Source organism: Podarcis liolepis (genome assembly GCF_965112155.1).
Source record: "Podarcis liolepis genome assembly, chromosome: 12".
NCBI classification, from domain to species: domain Eukaryota; kingdom Metazoa; phylum Chordata; class Lepidosauria; order Squamata; family Lacertidae; genus Podarcis; species Podarcis liolepis.
In genome coordinates this window covers 10,010,134-10,026,422 of record NC_139563.1, presented here as the reverse complement: position 1 = coordinate 10,026,422, position 16,289 = coordinate 10,010,134, and the positions used below count along the sequence as shown (strand labels likewise).

The window sequence follows — 16,289 nt, the reverse complement described above, 5'->3', positions numbered from 1 at the left end:
TAAAAATAGGTACACTTGTGAACATATTTTATGTCTACCAAAGAAAGAATCATGTCAAGTCCAGTTTTGTCCCCCACTACTACACAATGCTTCCTGTATTAAACATTCAGATTGCCTCTCTTGCTACACTAATTTAAAAGTAGAGTGTTTTTCCTTTTCATTATTGATATTCTAGGGAAACACTAATCTTTTAATATATGAACAGTTCAAAATAAACATCGGCAGGTGCAGCATGTGAAATGGCTGGGCATGCCCAACATTTGCCGTATTTTTCGCCCTATAGGACGCACTTTTTCCCCTCCAAAAATGAAGGGGAAATGTGTGTGCGTCCTATGGGGCGAATGCAGAGCTGCCTGCAGTCCCGGGGCGAGCGCAGCTCTGCGCAGCCATCCGGAGCTGGGCTCCCTAGGCTTGCGGATAGCAGGCTGTTCTCGGGGCTGGGATTGGGGGAAGCTCGGGCTTCCCCCGCGCCAGCCCCGTGCCTGGGGGGGAAATTTTTTTTTTTCTTTATTCCCCCCCCTAAAAAAAACCTAGGTGCGTCCTATGGGGCGGTGCGCCCTATGGGGCGAAAAATACAGTATTACCTGCTGTCAGGGAACTGACATCAGAGCGAGAGGCGAAGGGGAGGCTCCCAGATGATGCTGGCGAAGGACCCAGCAGCAGGGGGAGAAACAGCTCAGTAGAGGGGGAAGCCAATCAGCGCAACACCAGGGATAAAGGGGGGCAGATGGGGGAATTGGAGAGAGGGCTCCAGGACTCTTCACTGGACATCAGTGATGAGAGCCCAGGTCCTCCGCTACCCACGCCTTCCCTGTGCAGAAGACTCCCGCGCAGTGAGAGGAGGAGGAGACTGGGTGTCAAACAACTTTTATGTTGGAAGAGGTTCAAGAAACGCCCACTGACGGATTCTGCCAGTGACTGAGGCAGCCACGATGAGAAGGGGCTGTGCAGTCAGAAAGGTTTAACAAGGCAAAATTAACCGAGAAAGGCACCAGCTTACGCACGAGTAACTCATACCTATTACACCTGCCCACAGGTCACAGGGTGCATTATAAGATTATTATATTATTATAATATAAGATTTAGTCATCCTTCACCCTTAGGTCCCAGGGCAGGTTACAACCATTTAAAACACAACATGAAAAGCACTTTGAAATGCATTACAATAACAAAAATGTATCTAGGTGCATTGATATATACGCATGAGCCTCAAGATGCATCAATCCTAACCTAGAAATTCACTTATAGAGAACTGGGCATGGGGTGAGGCTCAAGCCTGGAAAATGACAGCTATAGCAACTCATCCAGGCAAAAAGCTACAAGCCTTCCTATATGTGCCCCCCCAAAGGAACAGCTGCAACACGTTTGTCTCTGATAAATGAATACCATTGAAATATATGCATCTGACGTGCCATTGACACATAGATTTGAACTTTGCAAGGGCAAATGCAACCAGATTGCTGCCAGAAAGAATTCAAAGGTTTTTCATACCTGGGATAATGGAAACGGTTTTTAAAGCTCTCAGCACCCGGAACATCCGAAGGACGGAAACACCGCCCATATCAATAAACTCTCCCAAAAGTCTGTAAAATCAAAATGTGAACTAAGTTTTAAAAAGATACAAACTTGGGGGAGGGGTTACAGCAGCAACACTGGTCCCCTAACCAGCCTTCTCAGTAGTGGCACCCGCCCTGTGGAACACCCTCCCACCAGATGTCAAAGAGAACAACTACAGGACTTTTAGAAGACATCTGAAGGCAGCCCTGTTTAGGGAAGCGTTTAATGTTTGATGCATTACTGTATTTTAATATTTTGTTAGGGAAGCCACCCAGAGTGGCTGGGGAAGCCCAGCCAGATGGGCAGGGTAAAAATAATAAATAATAATAATAATAATTATTATTATTATTATTATTATTATTATTATTATTATTAGCCTGACCCAACTGTAGCTCTGCTCAACATACTCCTTGCTGTGCCCATGAAAGGCATTTTAGTGGCAGTGGGCAGCCATGCTGCTCTTGAATGGAAGCAGAGCTTGGCTTCCATTTTGCAGCGGCTGCTTGGCATCTTACATTTACCCCCAAATTCATGCCCTGGCCTATAGGTGCATAACTTGGGGAGGCCTTACATTCTGGGTAATTGAACACTGCAGTCGATCACATGGCCACTGCAAGTACAATTTGCTGCCATTCAGAAGTGGCGCTGTGAAGCTGGCACAGGGACGCCCCCCATGGAGTCCGATGCAGCCATGGCATCAGCAAGCGAGGTGGGGGGGCATTAAGTTCTTTATCACTGTCCAGAAAAACCAATGGCCTGGCAGAAGCAGAGGGACAGCCCTTAGAATCATGGAACTGTAGTGTTGGAAAGGGTTCTCAGGGTCATCTAGTCCAACCCCCTGCAATGCATGCTTAAAATACAGAAGCTTGTCTACAGCCTTAGCAACTCTACTGTGCAAAGCACTGTATATGCAACAAAGATCTGGAAGGACCTTTGCTGTAGATACAACCATATATATTATATTACATTAATTTATTTTAATTTAAAATTAATATTTAAAATCAAAATCAATTTTAATTTAAAATTAATTAATACTAATTAGCAACAATCAGCTTGGCGGTGCAAATATAGTGAGAAGGGTGGTAGGAAAGATTTGACTCGGCCTAGCCAGTGCTAGTTTCATTTTTGCTAAATGTTTGTAAATACAGTGGTACCTTGGTTTACAACCACAATCCGTTTCAGAGGTCTGTTTGTAAACCAAAAAAGGTTGTAACCCAAGGCACGCTTTTGCCAATGTTTTTTGTTCATAATCCCCCCCAAAAAATGGGTTGTAATCCAAAAAAAGGTTGCAAACCGGGACACGCACTTCCGGGTTTGATGTTTTTGTAATCCAAAGCGTATGCAAACCAAGGTACCACTGTAATCATTACATGAGCCTTTTTTTGAAGGGCTCTTATTTCAGGCTGAGGCCTATAGCAGGAGGTAGCCTTTGGGGCCTGATTTTGTTTTTGTTTCATATTTCTCTCCCCCCACGGCCACCCCTTCCTTCAAAACAAGACATCTAGGCAATCTTCCATGTATGTATTAGTCAAGACCAGAACTTTGGTTTTTCTTCAGGCCTATCCATGGCCTTTATCTCGGTGTATTCAAGTGACACGTGTCTATTTTACTGATGTATTTTTTTACTTTTCTACCCCAGCGTTCCTCTCAAGAGCTTGGGACATTTCCTGGGCAGTCTTCTATTTTAGATATTAAGCTCAGATGGTGGCCTTTTACCTCAGATTTATAAATGAATACTGCTACTTTCACACATCTTTCCAAAGATTTCTGGGCACTTCCTGGCCAGTCATGGCTCCCTCTAGGTATTAGGCTCAGAATTTTACCTCAGGCTGAGGGACTATGAGCAGATTTTTATTCCCCTCAGCAGAGCTTCTGGGCTTAAACTACAATATGGTTCCAGTCTGAACATGAAACGGTTTCTCAGCACAAAAGTACAGCTCTGGGGAAAGTTATCAATGGCGTTTTGAGAGAAGCTAAAATTAACAGATTTGCCAATCCCCAACTGCAGGGTAGCGTGGTCACTTGCACCACCTCAATTTTACCACACATTTTGGGGCCAACGATTGCAAAATATGTGGTAGAATGACCAGTTCTAACACCTCAAGCGACATGGGAGTCAAAAACCCTCAGCGAAGAAGTATCTTATCTTCAGAGGAGAGTGGACCAGGGGATTGGATCAGCTCTTTGCTTGCTGAGTCCCAAACAGGATGGAAGCGAGACACACGCTTCCTCCAGGGACCTGCAATCCTCTATTAGGAGCCATTTGCAATTAATGGTGTGTTAGTGCTGCCTGCAGGCAAGGCTCTCAAAGCACTGTCCTTTTAGTACCGGCGCTGTATGGAAAAGGATCGGGCATAATATACAGAGAGTGCAGAATGTAGTAATGGGGAACAGAATTCAACTTCCTGAGAAAGCCAATCTCTGGTCCTAATGCCTGCAAAAATATTAGGCTGGAGAAGCTGATGAATAACCATTTCAGCATTTGGGGGGAATCCCAAGTTTTACAGCAGCGCGGCAAAATCTTTATGAGCGAAATCTAGAGGACTAGAAAGCATTTTGTGATGATATGAATGGCAGCTGCAACGATAAAAGCTTTCTCTCCTTCCTCTAATCGCTTTTAGATGTGCTTTCTACCCAGAAATTAATTCAAACTTCTTTTAGGCTCAGAGACCAGAGTCAAGACTAACATTTTTCCATGTATAAGATGCCCCCATGTATAAGACGACCCCTATTTTTTGAGCCCCAAATTAAGAAATCATTAATTGCAACATTCCGTGTATAAGACGACCTTCAATTTTAAACTTAAAAAAATTGGGGGGAAATATAGTCTTCTACATGGAAAAATATAGTAAGTACTCTAAACATGGAAGGGGAATAAGTGCATGCTATGGTGTTGTTTTTAAATGCCCCTTTTAGCCACCACTGTCCAATTTCTTGAAAGGAAATTATTTAATTGCAGCAAACACTGATGCTTACGCCATCACGATAACACTGAAATCCAGCCAGTTCCATGGATCTCGAAGGAAGGTGAATTCATTCAAGCAAAAGCCTCTTGCCAATATCTTGATTAGACATTCAAAGGAATAAATGGCCGTGAAAGTATACCTGGGGAGTGAAAATATACAGGGAAACAAGGTCAACACAGAATGTAAGGTAACAATCATAAGGTATATTCCTCTGGCTTACCCCAATGTTTTCAGTTTTAAATGTATGCAGTGGCGTAGCGTGGGTTGTCAGCACCCGGGGCAAGGCAGGTAATTTGCGCCCCCTAACCCGTGGATTTGCGCCCCCTAACCCGTGGATTTGCGCCCCCTAATCCTAACCCCCAGATGTTGTGCCCGGTGCGGCCGGCCCCCCCTGCACCCCCCACGCTACGCCACTGAATGTATGCCGATTTGCCAACTCCCCATAGAGTAATGGAAAGAGAGCATTCATATGATATTTGGTCCTTTTCTGTCTCGAGGCATTATAAGGGACTAATAAATTGTAATAACTCTTTTTTTAAAGTATAGAAAAAGACTGTGGGTTGACCTTAACAAAGGCATACTAAGAGTAAACCAATTTGCTACCAAAAAAAAAAAGTCATAGCAGCTTGGTCAGAGGGCATTCTGAATATTACTTTGTTGGATACCTGATTTTAGATTATGAATTTAAAATCAGTGTTGAAGTTGCTTTTCCATTACATATTGTTTGTGGACTGAAAACAGCACTCAGTACTGACCATATTCACTGCATTGAATAAGCGAATATTAGCCATTTCTGCTCCTGTTTCCATTTTCTTCAGCATTCTCTGACATCCCTAGCTGTGTGTAATAGTCCCCAGATAAAGGCATCCAAGCTTGAAATAAACTCAAACGAGGAGCATATGAATTAATCCTTGCATAAGATACATTTTTCCACAGTGTGTTCTGCATTTTAGGTCCTGTATTAGGAGAATATAGTCGAAATAGAAGGAACAATATCACCAAAGTTACTTACTCAACATACTTCGTGGAGGAAGTCTCACTGCTATTTGACTGCACGTCCGCAAGAGCCATGAAGACACAATTGGTGAAAATAGTGACCATAATAAACATAGTGAACAATGTAAGTAACAGGAGTTAAGGAAAGTGACAATTGAAAAACTTTACACTAGCATTTGCTACGGATTCTCAGCTTCAAATGTGGGGGGGGTGGGTCCCCACCCCTCCCTTGATGTAAGGTTGAGCATAAATCTTATCCCCATAAAAATATTAGGTTTGTAGAAGTAGCACAACTTTTCACACACCCTATGACAGCCTTCCACAGCATGCTGCCATCCAGATTTTGTCAGCCCCACCAGCATAGCCAAGGCCCTGGGGATTATTGAAGTTGTAGTCTAAAGCAGTGTTTCCCAACGCTGGGTCTCCAGCTGTTTTTGGACTACAATTCCCATCATCCCTGACCACTGGTCTTGCTAATTGGGGATGATGGGAGTTGTAGTCCAAAAACAGCTGGAGACCCAAGGTTGGGAAACACTGGTCTAAAGAATCGGAAGGGTACCATCCTAGGGAAGACTGCCTTACAAGGAGTTGTGTTCCAGGTGTGGATACACCTCGTATCTCTCTTCCTGAATTACAACAGAATTTGACTGAATGGCAGCAGTGTAACATTGGGAGAGAAGATATTTCTCTCAATACTGGAACTCAAGGCCACCCAATGAAATTGGTTAGATGCACATTTCTCCTGAACAACAACAACAACAAAGAGGGATTCTTTACACACACACACACACACACACCAAAAACCACCATCAACTTAATGCAGGATTAGCCAGATGTTGTTGGACTACAGTACCCATCATCTTGATCATTAGCCATGCTGTCTGAGACTGATGGGACCTGAAGTCCAAAACATCTGGAGGCCACCTTGTTGGTTAACCCTACCATAATAGGAGCCATTGCCGTCAGAAGGCTATAAAAGAGATAAATGAATGGAGGATTGGTTCATGAATAGCCAGTAGCCATGAGAGATAAATGGATGTTTCCTGGTCAGAGGCAGCCTATTCTGAATTGCACTTGCTGAGGAACAATGAACAGGGGAGGTCTGTTGCTCTTGCACTTCTTCTTCACGTAAAGGATATGAATGTACCAAAAGCTTAATTACCATTCGCCTGATTGGATGAAAAGGGCTAAAGATGTACAAAGCACGTGTGGCTGTAAATCGGAAGATGGCTTTCCCTTTGTTCAACACCATAAATGTCTGTGGGTGGAAATACATTAACTGGAAACATTGTTCTATGACAGTTAATGCTAATATCACATGATGTGCTCCGTCCCTAAGTATATCAATTAAGGGGAATGAATTTGGGAGGTGTTTTTTTTTAAAAAAAAGTAGGCTACAAAAAAGGTGTCAGGAGTGTTCATGAAAGGCAGGAGAGAGACTGTGAAAGCTGCTGGAGGAACAGGTTCCCCTGTCTTCCTAACTTGCTCACCTTAAAGGACTAGCAGGATTCTAGGGGCTAATATGTGACAATCATTTATTTGTATGCCGTCTTTCCAAAGTTCAAACCATGTGCACGGCAGCTTACAACATATAAAAAATGACGGGGTGGAACTGTCAAAAAGGACAGGAAAGAGAATGAAAACCTAGTAGAATAACTGCAGATTGATCAGCGCTAACTGGAGAAGCTGAATTGTGATGCTACAGTCCTGTCAGCCAATAGGGGGTTCTTCTCAGTCTCTCTCTAGGATTGTAGTTATCAGCTAAGGCTAAAGTCTGCGCAACACTGCACTAGGAATCAAGGAGAATACACTGTCAGAAGGAAATCTGCAATGTTAATGAAGCCCTATTAGAATTATTTAAACAGCACACAACTCTCCACCTTCCTACGATCACCTTGTTTCTTTCAAATAAATCCTATCAATAATGCAGTTCCCACCCCCCTTCTCATTATATTACCAAAGCCTATGGGCCACAAAACATTTCTTCACCTTATGATCATGATAGTAGGGGTCCAGATCCTCAAGAGGTTCTCCAATGAGCTCCAGAGGAGGGTTTCCATACAGGGCAGGCAGCTTCTGGAATACCTGTAGGTCAAGCTGAGGGCGTGGCTTCTCTGCAGGGGGTGGGTCTCTGCATGCTTTCTTGGCCGCAATGCGTTTCTCAATGGCAACCAAGGATTCGGGAGTGAAGTGGCGGAAGTTGTTAGCTCCCAGCAATGTCAAGTCAGCCATTTTTGCATTCTTCTCATAAGCAGAACTTACTCCTCGTTGCAAAATTCACTGTGGAGCTATATCTGTGTTTGGCCACACGGTTGGGAAACACTTTCTGAACAGCAAAGCAAAGTAGGAGGTGACTAGATAAGGACACCAACTGAAATCTTAAAGTCATAAAAAGTGGTTTAGTGTTGCTAATGTGGCAACTCGTTTCTCGTTAAGTGCACATTCGCTTACAATTTAATAAAACAAAGGAAACTTTTCATTGCAGAAAGGGGAAGCCTCGAATATTTTCCAGACTATAGACAATTCCCGTAAAGTGTAAAACGGTCAGAAAGAAAGAAATGGCCAAACAAATTAACTTTCATACCCCAGAGGTATTCTTGGAAGATCCCCATTGATCTCAGTAAAAGACAATGACTCAGTTGCGTATGATGCAGCCTCAACTGCACAGATTCAGAACAGATAAAATGAGGTACTTCTCCACACAACGGATAATTAAGGGTGCAACCACTGTGCACACTTAGGTGCAAATAAGTCCCATTGAACACACTGCCAAAAGTGATACCCAGTGACTTAGATAGCTTTAAAAAGTGGCTAAACAAAGTCATTGTAGTTCTATCAAGAGCTCTCAATGGGATTTCCCTCTTAGAATCATAGAATCATAGAGTTGGAAGAGACCACAAGGGCCATCGAGTCCAACCCCCTGCCAAGCAGGAAACACCATCAGAGCACTCCTGACATATGGTTGTCAAGCCTCTGCTTAAAGACCTCCAAAGTAGGAGACTCCACCACACTCCTTGGCAGCAAATTCCACTGTCAAACAGCTCTTACTGTTAGGAAGTTATTCCTAATGTTTAGGTGGAATTTTCTTTCTTGTAGTTTGGATCCATTGCTTTGTGTCCGCTTCTCTGGAGCAGCAGAAAACAACCTTTCTCCCTCCTCTATGTGACATCCTTTTATATATTTGAACATGGCTATCATACCACCCCTTAACCTCCTCTTCTCCAGGCTAAACATACCCAGCTCCCTTAACCGTTCCTCATAAGGCATCGTTTCCAGGCCTTTGACCATTTTGGTTGCCCTCCTCTGGACACATTGCAGTTTGTCAGTGTCCTTCTTGAATTGTGGTGCCCAGAACTGGACACAGTACTCCAGGTGAGGTCTGACCAGAGCAGAATACAGTGGCACTATTACTCCCTTGATCTAGATGCTATACTCCTATTGATGCAGCCCAGAGGCGGTATACTTCTGAATCCCAGGATTACTGTATACTGATCGAAGAAGATTGCCCTCATTCTTGACTGACTTTGTCGTGGATTAAAAGCTAACCATGACATCATGTTCACTATGGGATTTCGGATTGGCTAGGAATAAAGTTCCTAAGATATAGACCAATTAAAAATGGTATCAAAGCAACTATCAGTCGGGAAACAAAAAGGCAAAGAATTGTGGAAGTTTGGGAAATAATTGCACACACCGTCAAAAAGAAAAGAGAAAAAATGACTACAGTTTCCTGGAGATGTAGTTCTCTGGATGCAAAATTTGGGTTTCCTTGGCACATTGTTTTGATATTTCTTCAAGTGCATATTACATCAGCCCTGATTCCAAATACAACCACCAAGGAAATCTGTTGAGATTTACTGCAGTTCGCATTGTTCGAGACAAATGATAGTGGGGCAAAGGAAAGCTAGTTTGAATTATGTATGGATTGATAGCACTCCTCCACAGAGCACAGAGGGAATAGTATAATTGCTGCTCCGCACCCTTTGCCAAATGTTGCAGGCACCTGCCCAATAGTAGCTTGTTAGCAGCTGCGGTGCTTCTGTCAAAGCATGCCCAGCATAAAAGGGTCGCAATTTGGTTTTGAAAGCCTAACCATATGCACAACTATGTCATTTTGCTCTGAGAATCCTCCCAGTTGCCACACGGAACTAGTCATTTAATACTGGATGCAGAATTTAGCACCTTGAGAACCTTAGTGTGCATTTTTGTCTAATGCAAAGAGCCCTGTCAGGCAATATGTTATACACTATTATAACATATGCTAGGAGCCTTGTGCCCAGTATTGCTCGGGATTTTAAGAAACCAAATAACCAGGGCAGTTTTGAAAGTTTCCATCCACCATCTTAATTTAAAATGGTATCCAACTGTACCCAACTGTATCAAAATGGTATCCAACTGTATCCAACTGTATCTCAGGAACCATAATGTAAAATTAGGTTACGATATCTTCAGCAGTATCCAAATATATAGCGAACAAACAACTTTCCAAAATATTTATCAGACTTACAGCCTCATGCCCAGTGCTGCAAAGTGATGTAGGGTTGTGTATAATGCCAGTCCTAGTCATTATTACGTGATCAGATTTACAGCTTAAAGAGCTCTTACCCTTCCCCAGCTTACATGGGTGTTACCTGGAATGGGAGCCTTTTTAACTTCCCATGGAAGGAACCGATAGCTGTGCTGATCTCAAGAGTATGTGTGTAGCGTAATCTCTTGCAGAGCATGAGTAGCCTCTGTACTGAGTGCTGGATGACTTAAAAGCTGCTAGAATCACCTACGGGATGTGTGGAAGAACATCTCATTTCAGCCAAGTGACCATATGCACTCAAAGGCTATACAGGGAGAGCAGGGCTGCTATTTAAGTTATCTGGGGAATTTTTCATTTTATGCCAAGCAGGACCACTGAGAGGTAGATACAGGGGGTACTAATGTACCAGGCCCACTGCCAGCAGAGGCCCAGACTCTCAGTCTTGTGTGTGTGTGTTTTAAGTATGCCTTTAGCTCTCCTACAAAGGAAGCTATGAAGCAAAATGTGCAGATGTCTGTGAGATGATCCATCTTTAAGTGTTTCAGCCAATGAGTGAAGCTGTGATTGACAGATGAGTTGTTTAGACACCAAGTGATAGGAATCTCTCTGTGACTCTAAAGAGCTTCTGTTTTCTCATCTTCTAGTCATTGGAATCTCCATAGTTTGCCCTTCTTTTTTTCATAGTAACCAGGATGCATCTTTCCTGTGGTGGATTTGTCTGAGATCAGGTATTCCCTAGAAGTACTTGAACTGCAAATACTGCTACACAATAAATGTGGGTGGGTGTTATCCCTCCCCCCCCCCAGCCACCACAACTACCACTGGCATGGAAGGTTGCTCAGATGGAAATGTGGCCCTTGGCCTGAAAAAGTAATGGAGACAATGATAGCTTCTAGTCAAGTGGGGGAAGAAGTCAATGAATGCCTATTTAAAAAATAGGAAACATTTGGTCCTTGATCCTGCTGTTAGAGATGAGGGAAATAGGTTTCTACACACATAAGAGGTAAAGGTAAAGGGACCCCTGACCACTAGGTCCAGTCGTGGCCGACTGTGGGGTTGCGGCGCTCATCTCGCTTTATTGGCCAAGGGAGCCGGCGTACAGCTTCCGGGTCATGTGGCCAGCATGACTAAGCCGCTTCTGGCGAAGCAGAGCAGCGCACGGAAACGCCATTTACCTTCCCTTCGGAGCGGTACCTATTTATCTGCTTGCACTTTGATGTGCTTTCGAACTGCTAGGTTGGCAAGAGCAGGGACTGAGCAACGGGAGCTCACCACGTCGCGGGGATTCGAACCACCGACCTTCTGATCGGCAAGTCCTAGGCTCTGTGGTTTAACCCACAGCGCCACCTGCATCCCACGACACACATAATATTCTCTGCTAAATATACAAGAGGGTCTAGGAGACAGAATTCTCTCTGAACGCCACAGGAGAAGTGGGGAACCATCTTTTCCTCCTGGCCAGCTTTCCGGAGGATGTGGATACACATGCCCTATCCAATAATACTAGAACGTAGGGTGGAAGGGATCATCCATTGAAACTGACTGGTAGGTCATTCTTGACAAATAAAAGGAAGTGCTTCTTAATGCATCACATAATCAGTTTGCCGTTGCATGATGTGGTAATGGCCAGTCGCTTAAATTACTTGAAAGAAGAAGTTAGAATGTCATGGAGGAGGAGAGGTCTACTAAGCCTCATAGTTCTATGGTACTTCCATGTTCATCAGCACTGTGCCTTTAAAGAAAGATGTAGTTCTTGGGAAGCAACTCAACACCAGGTGAGGCCTGCCAGTTTCATGGCCTGATGGTCGGCTTCCTTGAACTTTCTGGCCACTAATGGGAAGACGATGCTGGGCTAAAGGTCTGTTCCAGCTTCCTGCGTTTTCATGTTTCAGGATCTCTTCCCAAACCTCACCCATAATTTATTAATTTACTTGCTTCATTTATGCAGCCACCCAATAACAGAGGTTCTCTGGGAGGCTCACAAAAATAAAATAAAATAAATTATAACATAATTTCAATACAATTTAAAAATGAATTTAGTGATTTGTTGACAAGTGGAAGGATGTGCTCTGAAGGTACTGTTCCCCTTAAATCTTTAGACTGGGGCACCTGGATTCAGTACAAAACACGATGATCATGTTTTTTGACATGATATAAATTCACTCCCCGACATTTTTCCTATGTTAAATATTTTCTAGATATCCTCCGAGAGATTGAATATTTGCTGCATATGCTCCAAGCAGTTGATATCTACATTGGATCTTCTGTTGTATTTGAGTTCCTTATTTCATGTCTGACAGTAATTGATAGTGGGTATGTAATCCTATACATTATTTGACAGCAGTTAATAACTCACGTGCAGCGGCATTTAGCGTCTGACAGCATTAGATAGTCTGTATACAGTGGGATTTATTATTTGACAGTATTTGGCAGCTCAGAGACTTAATGTTTCATGCCTGCCAAAATAATCAAGAAAAAGTCCATAAGGCTAAAAGCACTTGTACATGAAACATTGCAGTAAAACCTCATTTACAAGATACAAATTCTGCACAATTTTTGAGTAGCAAAATGGGGAAACTCACTAGATTTTCAATTTTTGGACACTGTTGTTTTCGCTCTACCCCATGTGAAATCTGAGTGGTTTAATCCATACAGTTAAGCACTTCTTGCTGTATAATACAATTGTTTAATTGTTTTGAGATGGCACTCAATCTTCTCTGTCCATTGAAGGGCTGTTTCACTTGTGAAGTTTCTTTCCAACCTCAGTCTGGGCACTCTCTTCCGTATTTCCTATCTCCTACCATATCTCCCTTCCAACCCCTGTCAGTGCTGATGAGCACCTACCTGCTCAGAACCAAAAGTACAGGAAGGGAGAGAAGGGTGTGCAGTTCCCTGGGACAGCAGGGACCCCATGCATACAGAGTTCTGTGAGGTGTGCTGGGGTTTACTATTACAGTAACTAAAAAAATAATTTTATCTGGCTATATTTAGATAGTGGGAGAGGGTGCAACATGGAAATGCAAAGGAAGTAGGTGAAAGCAGCAGGAGGAGGGATGGAATGGAAGTGGCAAGGATTATGAGTGAGCAATACAGTTTAAAAAACTTTGTTTTGGTTGAAGTTGAGAACTGAAGGAATTAAAGGATAACGTTTGCAAACAATGGGTGGGTTTTCAGGATGAAAGAGGTGGTTCCATGTAAGAGTTCTTGCGGTGGCGGGAGTATTTTAAATAATGGAAGACAATGGAGTTTACACTAAAAAAGCACACCTCAGCAGTCATTCTTGCCATACCCAATTTATGCAGGGTGCAGAAACCAGGTTTTCTTGATAGGTATGTTCTCAGTCTGCACCTCCCAAACTAATGTACAGCTCAGAACTCAATTATCCACCAGCTTTCATACTTCCTGAATGTCCTAAATTAGTTCTCAACTCAAAAGATATAATGTTCAAAAATGCATATTTGGGGGGGGGGTCATTTTAAAATGTGTTTTTATAAATGAATTTTCATAAATTTTCAAATTAATAAATTTTCATAAATTTTCAAATTAATGTAGAACTGGGGTGGAACATACGTATTCATGAACACATGCAAAAATAACATGGACCAGAAATAAACTGAGTTGCCTATCTCTATTTACACCCTTAAAACCACGTGCTCCCGACAAGCCAAAAAAATAGGAGTGAACATCAGCATTATCTTATTCGAAAGCCAAACCATAAAACCAAATAGCCTAATCTCAAATAGCCTACAAAAAGTTTCATAAATGTCTTGACAAGTTAGAAGGGAAGTATGGTATGGAATGTCTTCTGGAACATCATTCCATAGCCTTATCAGGGGGGAAAAGAGAGGACCCTGTTTTCCCTATCCAGCTACAATCACTTTAATTGAATTGCTTTTGATCAAGGCCCAAAGAATTCTGGTGGGCCCTCCAGATGGTGTTGGACTCCAACTCCCATAAGCCACAGTCAGCCTGCCCCGTGGTGAGGGATGACGGGAGAGTTCAGCAACATCTGAAGGGCCACAGACTCCCCACCTGTGCTGTAGGGAAACGCACTCAGTAGTACTTCTTGGAGGAAGCATGGATAAAATACAAATGCAATTGCTTATTCCATGCTGATTCACCATAACGAAATTAGATTGCCATCTCCAAGAGCCACCACCAGCACGGAAACCTTCCGGGAAACCTGATGCTAAATTACGAAGCAATCATCTCGGTCTGCCAGCCTCTTCTAAGAGCTTTTCCCTCTGAAAACCCATTGCAGGCTAAGCATTTGTCATCCTCTAAAGTGAACCATAGACACAGAAGATGAAATTGTGTGGCTGTTCGGGACTTTCGGATTCTAAAGTGGAATGTGTAGAATATTTACTAATGAATTATTTGGCAGCTCAGGAGAATAAACCAGAGATCAGAACAAAATTGTCTAAAAAATATGTGATAACATGGCATAGAACAGCTGATCTACCATCATCTCTAGCTTACTCGACTTTCAGCAGTTGAAATTTCAACAATTCTTGTTCTATCATTCATGTGGCAGTTGCATGTTGTTTCACAACTAGCTTGCTGATAAAGAACGTTACGAAGAAGCTGTTAAGGCTGATAAGCCAAGAGCCCCCAACTCAAATTCTCACAGTGAAATGTGCTGGCAATGCCCTTCAGCGAGTACATTGTACACCTATAATTCCTTTGTCCCTACCTTGCTGCCTGATTCGTGCAAAAGGTCAAGGAGAAGAGGGAACATAAGTTAACAGTTGTTGGACTTGGTACCATCTGCAGGCTGAATTTGACCCAGAAGGCATTAGATGCTGACTCTCTGAAATTTAGGAATTTCTCATTGTCATTCGGTAAACAAATAGTGAACGTTGATGCCTTATTCCTTCTTTGCTGTAAGATTAATGGCTTTTCTGGTATTATTACTTTTGGCTATAGACACCTCTTTACCAAATTTATATTTCTCGCCAACATTCTCATTTACAAAAGCTCTGGTTAAGCCATTGTGCTCAAACAGTATATCCAAAGTTCACAGCCAATTGTGCATTATCTCAAAGCAATAGGAAGCATTGTAACCAGCAGTGCCTTTGGGAGGGGTGGGCAGGGCTGGTAGTGGTGACCTGGAGGCCACCACCCCAGAGCTCCTATGCCACCATCTCACCTGACACCATACCTTTCCAGATAAACTCAGCACTGCCATTGCCAGGCTGTCTCATGTGCCGCTGCTCATAACACATATGCAAAAATGTGTTAATTAAATCCTTGCCAAAAAGGATCAATGGGGCATCGGCAAACAACTGCATTGCTGTTTCATTCTGCTGGTTATGTGTTCTGCTGGTATAGCCTCCTTCCAGTTTGTTTTTAAGTAAATGAAAAGGAAATCCTGCCTCATCGACCTAGAATTCTATGTGTGCTCCAACAGACAGCATACACTTTGATTTTGGGGAGGGAAATGTAAAAAATAAATTAAAAATCCCTCGCAAAAATTCTTAAGAAGATTTAACAGTCATAGCATAAGAGATCCTGTTCTCTTAAGGATCAATAACTGGTTACAAAGCTTGAAGCAGAAAATGTGGTTAAAAAGAATGTTCACAGTGGAGAGAAGCAAAAGTTTTTATATGAGGCATGGTGATATAAAACATATTCCTAAACAATTTGGAGTTGAGAGTTCACCCATGAGTTAGCCAGTTTTACAGATAATACTATTCAGTTTGGTGTAATCCCAAGAACACTATGAAGAGTCCCAAAAGAATCTCTCCAAACAGTGTGACCGTACAACAGAACAGCAAAGAAGATTCAGTGAAAGAGATTGCATAACTCTGGAAGAGAATATCTACGTTCACACATACATCAGTTAGGTTGGAACTGATTGTAGCCATCTATGATCAATACATTGGGTTCATAATAGAGGCTCATAGATAATGTCACCCAATAAATACTGGCAATAGAAAAACCATACTCTATGCTAGGAATTATTAGACAACTGATGAAAATGTAAGTGCAGTTGTCATAATAGCTTATCTATGGTACAACTACACATGGAACACTATGAAGTTGTGATTGTTTCATTTCTTTTTTAAAAGAAAAGATGCTTTGAAGAGCTAGAGAGCATGCAAAAATTCATTCTTACTCTTGTTAATACTAGAACCACATCCAATTAAATTCACAGTATACTTTATGAGTTACACATTTAAATAAGATTCTAACCTTTCACCCCGCCTTTCAATCTCATTGTCTCCTGAAATAAACCCATT

The 16,289-nt window shown here is 42.5% G+C and overlaps 1 protein-coding gene and 1 long non-coding RNA gene across 8 annotated transcripts in view; one reads left to right on the top strand and one right to left on the bottom strand.

Annotated features, from left to right (window-relative positions):
* Nucleotides 1–3,827, bottom strand: part of LOC310689212 (sodium channel protein type 5 subunit alpha-like) — a 36,732-nt gene extending 32,905 nt beyond the window's left edge. For 4 of the 6 annotated variants that reach the window (XM_083466579.1, XM_083466583.1, XM_083466580.1 and 1 more), the window contains exons 1-2: nt 3,184–3,586; nt 1,492–1,583 (exon numbers count right to left, since the gene is read on the bottom strand). In XM_083466579.1, the coding sequence (XP_083322705.1) occupies nt 1,492–1,583; nt 3,184–3,221 (130 nt within the window). In that variant the 5' untranslated portion in view covers nt 3,222–3,586. Of the gene's footprint in view, nt 1–1,491; nt 1,584–3,183; nt 3,587–3,656 lie in introns of those variants that run through there. The other 2 variants (XM_083466582.1, XM_083466581.1) reach the window with 2 other exon arrangements.
* LOC310689566 overlaps nt 2,918–16,289 on the top strand; it is a 43,055-nt gene continuing 29,683 nt past the window's right edge. The window contains exons 1-3 of one of the 2 annotated variants that reach the window (XR_014517500.1): nt 2,918–3,074; nt 4,517–4,710; nt 5,477–5,643. This is a non-coding gene — a long non-coding RNA (uncharacterized lncRNA). Of the gene's footprint in view, nt 3,075–4,516; nt 4,711–5,476; nt 5,695–16,289 lie in introns of those variants that run through there. The other variant, XR_014517501.1, reaches the window with a different exon arrangement.